The sequence below is a fragment of the Anser brachyrhynchus genome (genome assembly GCF_964034855.1).
Source record: "Anser brachyrhynchus genome assembly, chromosome: 9".
Lineage (NCBI taxonomy): Eukaryota > Metazoa > Chordata > Aves > Anseriformes > Anatidae > Anser > Anser brachyrhynchus.
In genome coordinates this window covers 8,237,456-8,247,463 of record NC_137703.1, presented here as the reverse complement: position 1 = coordinate 8,247,463, position 10,008 = coordinate 8,237,456, and the positions used below count along the sequence as shown (strand labels likewise).

The following is a 10,008-nucleotide window of genomic DNA, read 5'->3' as shown; positions in this document are numbered from 1 at the left end:
TTCCCTGGGAGAATACTGTGGAAGACCATGTCAAAGGCTTTGCTGAAGTCTAAGTAGACTACATCAACAGCCCTTCCCTCATCTACCAGTCTGGTCACGTGATCATAGAAGGAGATGAGGTAGGACAAGCACGACCTGCCTTTCATGAACCCGTGCTGGCTGGGCCTGGTCCCCTGGATGCTTGTCCTCCTGCCTTTCCTCACAGCAGTCCACCAGGGAGCAGAGTTCTTCCTACATGAAATCCAGATAACCTTGCATGTTTTGAGAAAAATATAAACTTGCAACATTGCAGACACATCATGATGTGACTGAACACATTGTGTTCTACTGATGCCAGTCTTGCAGCAGCACCTTTATCAAATAATCCTGTCAAGGCAGAACAACTGAAAGGGTTGTATACAAATTATTTCCTGTCCATTATATATCTACAGGATTGTGTTTTCCACGCTTGGAAAATTTCAATTAATTCAATGAGTGTTTGAGTTGAAACTATCCCAGGATTATCCCTGTGAAGTTTTCCTTCTTATCTGCAGGCCTGATTGTATGCTTGCTAGGCCTTGCAGCAATCTCCCTGCCTGGGTAAAAGCCTCCCTGGACTTTGCTGTTCTTCTTTCACTCCTTTCTTGTCCTGCCTGCAGTCTTGAATCTTCTCAAAATGTCACCAGCTGCTTTTAAAGAAAAGGAACAAGCTCCTCCTTCTAGAAGGTTCCACCTAACTCAGTGATTCTCTTTCAGTGTAGTGGAACATAAAAACCAAAAGCAAAACACAAAACCCATTACCGTTTCCATCACCTGTACCCATGCATTACAGTTTCAGATTTAAATTTCAACCTCATCACCACCACCAAAGCTGCAAAACCCTCTATAATCTCCTCAGAAGAACACTTAATGCCTTGAGAAAGCTTCTTATAAGCCCATGGGCGAGGAGTGCCGTTGCAGCCTCCTTCAGCGCTCATAGCTGTCTTCTTCCTCCTCCCCTGCCTTCCGCACTCTGCTCTGCTCAAATTTTCCTTCCTGGCTGACAACACTGACACTTCAGTTGTCATCTTTAGGTAGGAGGTAGGATGCACACCTGAACCCACAGTGTACAAAGGGATGATGGCCTATCTGACAGACAGTTGGTTTAGGCCTTGATCCTGTGATAATCTCCAAGTGGGGGAAACCTAAGATCGAGACCTTCGTTCACTACAATTCATTAAGGCAGTGCAAATAAAGGCTTTACTCATTCAACTTCTTTGCAAAAACTGGCACAGTTTGTTTTTGTAGTACTTAATAGAGTTTCACAGCACAGACACACAAGTTTCAGCACAATACTGGCAGAATACAAATTTCAAAAGGAAAGCTTTACAGTAATAATCAACACAAAACCAAAAATGACATAATGTCCCTGGTAAACACGTCAGTATTATCTCATTGTTTTTTCCCTTAAGCAGAAGCATATCTCAGGATACCACGGGTAAAAGATGGTAAGTATCAAACTTGACTTTAGAAACTTGAGAAAGTTCACATGTAGATGCTGTATTCCTTAGTTCAGCTTCAGGGAATTTTGTGACTAATTTACTAACAATTACAGACCTTGCCTCTCCATTACTTTCCAGCAACCTTATCTGTTTTTTAACTAAGCTGGGAAGCCAAATAATGCCACTGAAAGGCAGATTCTCTTATGATTGTTGTGAACACAGGTGCCACACATACATACTTCATAGCTGGTGTCAAATTACAGTGAAATCCTGCTTTGTTTGATTAAAAAAAGCCCATAACAATTCTTACCAAGTGAGTGAATCTCAGTTTGCAATTAGTGTCATCCACACTATGCTCTAATAATTATGATTATCAATTTAATGACAAAGTGATGCTACAAACACCAAGGTAATTTAGCCACAGGTGAGACAGCACAGTGTTGTATTCTGGTACAGATATTTAGGACACAAGAAATAATGGAATCTCAAAAAGGATAAATGAGAAGAAAAAGAAAGGAGATGTTAAACGTAATTGGCAGACTAGTATAGCCAAAGAAAGTGGAGTATGGGGAAAAAAATAGGAAAAAAATTTGGAGAAAAGAAAATAAACAAGAATTTCTACCTAAACTTTATTTTTATTATACATATATTAAAATATAAATAAATAGTGTTCTAAAACCAAAGAGGATAAAACGTTTAAAAGCACCTAAGAAATTCTTCACCTCAGTGTTCCTGGGTGAGCCTCTGAGCATCTCGGTGCAGCCACAGCAGGGAACACAGAATGGCTGCAGCCTCAAGCAGCAGAGAAGCACGAGGATCAGCTGTGCACAGGACAACTGCTGCAGCACATAACCTTGATTTTCACTTACAAAAACGTTTAGCAGCCTTATATAGATGTTGAACAGGTACATCACAAACTTCCTCAACGCACAACTATTTCACCTGCTGTCCAGTTTGTGGAAGATATGGTTAAGTATTGCCAGGTTTCTGCAGAAATGGTCCATTTTAATGGAGAAGTTTGCTTATGTTCTACATGTGGCTGCTTTGGATAGTGCAGTAAGATAATGCTAAGAAAAGGAAAATCATCTTCTATCAAAAGGTATTTTAACTGAGTTGAAAACCTTAAGACAGCACTAGGATGAAACCCTTAACAGAAGAAACAACAAAAGCTTCAGGGTTTCTCTGGAAAACATAAAGGGAGCAGTTTAGAAACACATTAAGCAAAATAAAAGGTTGTATACTCCAGCTGAGGGGATATTTCTTAAAAACTCAGTAGTTTTGCCTTCCTCCTGATTTCAAAAAACAGACATTCTTCAGAAGGGATAAAAACTGCAGTGTACTGATTTAATTTGTGGCCATTAGAGCTTATTCATTTTTCCCCGTGAATGATCCTCTGCACAACAGCACAAGGTTGACAGAGAGAAGACCTAGAGGAATAAGGTGCTATAAAATGAACCCATAAAGCAAACAGAGCAGAATTCCTATTTCTAAATAAATGGAAACTCCAATGGCAAAAGAGAGCACTTCCAGCTCTGTTTGTGGAAAACAAGTATTTCTATGAGGTTTTCTGCATTTTCTGGTTTTGTTTGTTTGATCTTGATACTCCTTATAATGCCTGTTTCCTAATTCCTAGAAATCAGCAGTAATAACTATGATTTCAGCAGCATGCCCCAGTGTCTATATGGCCACCAGCATGTCCATAAAGCTCTAGCTGTATGCTATATAGCTGTAGTAGTTTGAAGGACCAAGGCTTAAAAAACACCAAGCTACCTGTTGTCTAACAAATCATCTTAATATTTATGTACAGAGCCTGCACAAAATCAAGTTGCAGCATTTGGCAAGACTTAAGACACCATTTGCCAACAGGGGCATCTAGACGAGTAGTTTCTGGAGAGTACAACCTATATATAAGTAAAAATTCATAAATCTTCCAGTTTCAGAAATAATGTATCACAGTTCTGATCCTTCAAGGACTTGTTATCATAGCTACTCATACACACAAGCACTTACTGATTTTGTGTTTAAATGTGAACTAACAGCATTTAAACATCCAGTCCCTTACTGTACTTCACTCTGGTTTCCTGAGCAGCCAAGGAGGAAAATGAAACAGATCTGGACTAGCCTCAGAGCAGCTATTTGCAGACTTCTGCACCGAAAACTTCTTAACTCTGATGCACATTTGGAAAGCTGAGTGGCAGCAGTTTGGTACCTTGGCCAGGACAGGCCTACAACAGCTGCCACCCGCGCCAGAGCAGTCTGGAGACGGGCAGTGCCAAGGAAGGGCAAGCAGCGGTTCTTCCTTTGGCTTGCCAGAGGGAGAGGTGTATTTAATATATCCCGTACCACCTAGAGGCACGTGGCTGCTACGAAAGTCCTTAGAAGAGACCACATTCAGAACGTGGCGGGAGGCATCCCCAGATATCATCTTCCTTAGCAAATGTGGCGTTTTGTATCGCTGGCTTTAAGTCTTCATCCCATACAACGTGCCCACGTGCCATCAGCTGGAACACCTCTAGCACGCGCTTCGGCTCTGACAGGGAACTCAGAACAGTGTGATGTTCTCAGATGAAGTTTGGATCCTCTCAGGGAGTAAAAATATAATAGAAAGACCCAGTAGGTATAAACCTGCAACACCCCATCTGTGACCAGTCTCCAGTCCTTCCCGACACGAGCTGGGGAAAGTGAGGAAAGAAAGACAACAGCAGTCCCATTTGGGACAGCTTTCTTTCAAAAGCCACAAGGATCTGGGCCCCACAAAAGGTTCTGTCACAACGTGGAAACCAAACCTCATGTAATAAATTACAGGAAAGGATTCCCATTCTCTTATTTGTTTTAGATGATAGGAAAAATGAAATCACTGGTAATGCCTCAGAAAAGCCACTAGCTTGCACTGCTCTACGCCCTTTTTGGATAGAGAACGGACAAAAAGAAGAAACCATTTTAAAACCTAATTCTCTTCCCTTTATGAAGAAACTATAGTTGGCTACCAAGCCTGTAGTTTCCTACAGCTTTTTTTTTTTTTTTTCTTTTCATAAAACAAACACCCAGCTGTTTTTTCAGTTGCTAGCTCCCTGTCCCATATTTGAAAAGTTTTCACAGGCTGGCAGGGGCCTTGCGCTCTACAACAAGGGGACTTGATCACTTTATCAAAGTTTCCTTTTACTTCCATCTCACGAAAGTCTTAGAGATGCTTTGTGGAAGCACCTTATACAGCCAAAACCTTTTTTCTATCATTCTTAAAAGTGAGCAGATTATTTTAACATAGTGTTGCCTGGATAACAGGGAAGGAAGGAAATAGGAGACCACCCCCAAACAAACATCTCAGAAGACAGTGCGTCAGGCACTTGAAATTTTAGTGAAAAAAAAACAATTCACACTCAAACTGAAATTATAATGTATTCAAAGTGAGCTCAGCACTCATAAGAGCTAAAATAGGAGAAGAAAAAATATTTTCCACTGCAAGAACCAGCAAAATTACAAGCGTCTTAACCAGTGACCAGCTCTTAGACTACACTGCACATTCATTTTCCAGGTGCCCGTGAAGACACCAACACATCCACAAGACCTAAGGTAAGACGAAAGCTTTTAATTCCTGCAAACTAAACACGAATCAGACAGCTGTAATTAGAGCTGCGACCTGTTTGAAAAAGCAGCTCAGTGCTGAAGGCTGGCATGTTCCTGCAGGCCAAGTTATTGCATTTCCAAAACCATGACTTCTGACTGGAACTACAGACGGACACTCTGCTACGTGCAGCACTATGCTGTTAATACAGTGTCACCACTATATTATTAATAATATTCAAATACAAGTACCAGACGTGCAGTTCACCCTCACTTTGTAGTGATCTTAAACAATCAACTATGCGAGCTTGTCCGTCTGGAGCCAGGGCCTGCATTAATTTCCCCGGTTGCCCCCATGGCCAGTCCTTCCCGTGCCAGCCCGGCAGGGCAGGCGCCATTTGAGTGGAATTTTCACGAATTTGGCGTTAATGCTCGGGGAACGAGAAGGAGCGGGCCGGAGCTCAAGAGGGACGGACAGAAGACAAGGAAAATGCGACGGGGCACACGCCCTGTCACAGGGACGGGAGATAAACCACGGTTTTTTTTGGAAAAAACGAGTCTGGCACACGTTAGCTCGAGCACGTCATCGCTCGTTTATACAAAGCACAGCCGCCTGTCACAGCCCCGGGGCACGCACTGCACCCCTCCCGCCCGCAGAGCCGCCATCTCGGGCCGCCCTCGCCCCGCGGCCACCTCAGCGCCCGGCCCGGCCCCACCGGGGCGGTCACCGCCGCCGCCCCGCCCCGCTTTACGACAGCCGGTGGCGGCTGTGCGGCGGGGGCAGGGGCCGAGCGACGAGCCTCGGCCCTCCGCCAGCTCGGCCCGGCCGTCGGCAGTGCGAGGGGCTTGGGGCCGGGCGGCAGCCGCGGCCATGGTGAGTGCGGTGGGGGCCGGGCCCGGTCGGCCGCGCTGCGGGAGCCGCGGGGGCTCCGGCCCTTCCCGAGGCCCAGGAGGGCGGCACGGCCTGCAGGGAGCCCGCTGCCCTCGGCACGGCCCTGGAGGCCGGGTACGAGGGGCTGCGGCGCTGAAAACCACCCCCCGGATCCCACTCGGCCCCGCAGCCCCGCCGCAGCCCTGCCCGGCGCTAATGGGTTAATGGTGCCCGCTTCCAGAGACAGCCTTTTTGTGTGTGTGTGTGTGTGTGTGTGTGTGTGTTGTCTTGTTTCTCTTTCTTGGTAAACAAAGACTTTGTTTCCTGTGCAGGCCGGTACCATGGTGGCGGTTGGCCTGACCATAGCAGCAGCTGGATTTGCAGGTTTGTAGATGTGTCTAACGCCTGCTTCTGCACCGATGCATTTTAATACCTGATAGTGGACACTGCTGAGAGCCTATAATGAGAAACGTGGCAGTAGTTAAACAATAAATAAAAATTTCTCATTTTTTTATGTCTAAAAAAAATTCCTTATTCCATATTCTAATCCATAAATTACTAGTCAAACTGAATTGCCAGGTCTTTATGAAACCTCATACTTAGTCTTGTTCAACGCTGATTTCTTTCAGGTCGTTATGCACTCAAAGCTATGAAGCAAATGGAGCCCCAAGTAAAACAAGCACTTCAGAATCTACCGAAACCCGTAAGTTTTTATCAATGGCATCTTTTTATTAAAAAGTGTACTCAGTGAAGTAGCTGCAGACTGTTGTCTCTGTGTAGTATTGCATCTTCTAAAATTAAACATAATTTTGTCACTATTAACAGTCTGTGATTCTGATGGTAGTAGACTAATAGAGAAGTTGTTCTGGCAGGTTTAAGTATTAATTTAAGTTACAGTGCTCTGCTTCAACTGAGTTCCTTATTGCAAGTGCAAAAGAAGCTTCACAATCATGAAGCAATCATGAGTTGTTTTAACTGATGTAGTTAAACTTACATAATCATTGTATTCTAAATGAACACACTTTCCCTTCCAGGACTTCCGTGGTTATTATAGAGGTGGATTTGAACCCAAAATGACTAAACGAGAAGCAGCTTTAATACTCGGAGTGAGGTAAAAGAAAATTTATTATAAATGAAAGGTAAAAAGGAGGATACTCAGTACTCAAGACTGTCCTATGCCAGTTCCCCTGGAAATGTCACTGCCAAGCCAGGAAATACAGAGTGTCTTCTCAGGATTTTCTGTACTGACTTGGGGTTCTCTGCTGCATGGTAGTGTGCTCCAAGCTAACTCTAATTAGACCTGCATACATCTGTAAATCCCAAGCACATTCAAAAGCCGGTCCTAGTAAACATGCCATTTTCATGAAGACCTGGGGCTGATTCTGTGTGGCGAACAGGGTTGTGCTGCTCACTTGTGGTTGCTGTCACTTCCGTTGAATTTCAGATCCTGTGTGAAAGTGCTGCACACCTACTTCCTGCATGCAAATTCATCACTTATTCTAGAATATCTGAGAGAGGATTAGCTTTCCCTGCCAAAACTTAGAGTCTAAGACCAAATACGCAAGTTTATCTAGTAAGAGAGAGAGTAAGAACCATTTCTCTTTGAAGGCAACTTTCAACAGGGAAGTTTGTACACAAATAATTAAAAACAATCGATTAAGTTTTTCTTTTTTCAGGAGCCCTCTATGAAATTTGACCCTATAAAAATGTTACAATCTAGTTTTGTTCCTTTTTGATTGAATATTCAGTTTGAATTCACACAGGCATTTGAGAGAGCCCTGTCTGGGACATACACTGTAGGATCTTGAGGTGGTTAGCTACTTCTGCAAGATAGTGTAATTCTACTAGATTTCAGTGGGAGCTAAATACCAAAAACACTTTTAAGTACTGCTGTGTCAGGATAAATCCTGTTAACTTGGTTGTTACCAAAATATTCTTGAAAATTTGCCTATTTTTATTTTTTCCCCTCATCTCCAGATTGTGTGGATGTTCCGAAGCATGTTAGACTGCTATACCATGTCCTTACAGCATGTCTTCTTGAGCATGCAATATATTGGAAAAACCCTAAAAAACCCTACCCAGGACTTAAACGTTATACATAATAATAGGAAAAGAAAAACGTACATGTAAATCAAAGAATTTTGGGGCAAGGCAAAGTGCTTGTTCTAAGACATCTTTTTAATCTGGAGGATTTTATGAGGTTCCCTCAAATTAGTTTTTCTTTGTCTTTTAAACTAGCCCTACAGCCAACAGAAGTAAAATTAGAGAAGCTCATAGACGCATCATGCTTCTGAATCATCCAGATAAAGGTAAGTAAAAATAATTCACATTGATCGACTAATACGTATTTTTACCCATGAAGTGAACTGTGTGGGAAGTGGTATTTGAATATGTTGGCTACTAAAAGAAAAAAAAAAGTGAAAACAGATTTTAGAGTGCCTAAATTCGTACAGTTTTGGAACATATTCTGGTGTTTGAATGGTTTAAAGCAAGCAGACAGATTCAGCAGGTCAACTGATGCTTGCACTTTTCTGTTTATATCCGGTTAAAATAAGACTTGTTAAACTGAGACTTAAAATCACCTTAATTTTAGGTGAAAGACCAGAGTATTTCTGTGTACTTTATATTTACCATGTGAGTTTGAGTTGAGATGAATTCATTGGAAATTGGTCCTATATGGCAAGCGAAGAATTGAGCCTTCTGCTTCTGTTGAAGACTAAACTACAAAACACTGCTGCCGGTGGCATTCCGAAGGCTCAGAATCTAGTAACACTTAAAGTTAGTAATTCAAGGCACCTCTGCCTATTCTGAATTCTGTATTCTTCAGTGAGTTAGAATTGTTTGTTAATGCTTGGCATTTAACTTTTTAATCCTCACTTAAAAGGTGAAGTGGCCTCCTTGAAAGTGACTTCATTACTTGTTGTATGCACCAAAACCCAAAATACTTGTTTCATCCAGTGTGACATGAGGTTATCTTTCTTCTAGGTGGTTCACCATATGTAGCAGCCAAAATCAATGAAGCTAAAGATTTACTGGAAGACCAAGCTAAAAAATGAATTGGAGATTGAAGTCATAGGGCTTGTTTGTTCAAGTGATTTTTGTTTTTTTTATAAACAGCTCAAGGCAAGTTTTAATGTCAGCCTTTGACTTGACAAAAATGAGGCTTGAAAAATGAATGTGGGGAGGTATTTCCCTCCCTGATCAATTCTTAGTCGCTTTTTGGGAAATGTCTGAGGGAGTGAGGCTTAAAGGTTTTCCAAAGCTGTTCATTAGTATGTGGTAGAAGCTGCCACTGATTTGGTTTGGCCAAAATTTCTTGCATGTTACTGGATGCTGACATGCCATTACCTAATTTTTGTTAATCTAGTTATGTTTAAAATCCATGCTGCTGTTCTTTTCATATGCCAAAGTTAGCGTGATGAAAACAGTCCAGGGAGAGGGTGGAAAAAAAACAGGAGGAATTACTTGACAGGAAGATACAGGACAGATACGTGGATGTTTCTAATTGACGAAATAAAGTTGAAGAAACTGAATGTACCCAGTTGTCTTGCCTTGTGAAAAACAAGGTTGGTTCAGCTCTTAAGTGTTACTGATGGATCTGGAAGATCCTAGATTTTTTTAGTAGCTTCCAACTTTTAATGGATCTTATGGCAATAAATTGCAAATCTGTAATAAGTACTGTAGTTTTACACATTATTAACTATGAAGTTACGGTTCATGTGATAAGGTTTGCATTTGTAGTAATCAGGAAAAAGGAAGTCTTTACGTCACTGGTGGTCACTAGCAGGGTCCCCCCAGGGCTCAATACAAGGGCTGGTTCTGTTTAATGTTTTTATCACTGATCTGGATACAGGACTTAAATGCATCCTTGGCAATTTTGCTGATGCTACTAATCTGGGAGGTGGCTAGAGGGAGGAGAGGCCTTGCAGTGGATCTAGATATGTTGGCACATTGGTCCGCTATCAACAGCTCGACATTGACAAAAGACGAATGCCAGGTGCTGCATAGGAGGGAGCAAAGCCAGACACAGGCACAGCCTGGGAGATGAGTGGCCGGAGAGCAGCTCAGCAGGAAGGGACCTGGGGATGCTGGTGGCAGCCGGCTCAGCGAGAGCCA

General features: G+C 42.5%; 2 protein-coding genes across 14 annotated transcripts in view; one reads left to right on the top strand and one right to left on the bottom strand.

Annotated features, from left to right (window-relative positions):
• LOC308199856 (uncharacterized protein) overlaps positions 1-2,331 on the bottom strand; it is a 288,903-nt gene extending 286,572 nt beyond the window's left edge. For 3 of the 13 annotated variants that reach the window (XR_013955011.1, XR_013955012.1, XR_013955020.1), the window contains exon 1: positions 2,183-2,331. The gene's annotated coding sequence lies outside the window, so the exon portion shown is untranslated. Of the gene's footprint in view, positions 1-2,166 lie in introns of all 13 variants that reach the window. The other 10 variants (XR_013955029.1, XR_013955030.1, XR_013955021.1 and 7 more) reach the window with 9 other exon arrangements.
• Positions 2,332-5,737: 3,406 nt separating this feature from the next.
• Positions 5,738-9,567, top strand: DNAJC19 (DnaJ heat shock protein family (Hsp40) member C19). Its single transcript, XM_080604620.1, has 6 exons — positions 5,738-5,895; positions 6,225-6,276; positions 6,522-6,595; positions 6,927-7,003; positions 8,131-8,201; positions 8,878-9,567. The coding sequence occupies exons 1-6, from the start codon at positions 5,893-5,895 to the stop codon at positions 8,946-8,948; spliced, it is 348 nt and encodes a 115-aa protein (XP_080460746.1). The 5' UTR covers positions 5,738-5,892; the 3' UTR covers positions 8,949-9,567.
• Positions 9,568-10,008: the final 441 nt, after the last annotated feature.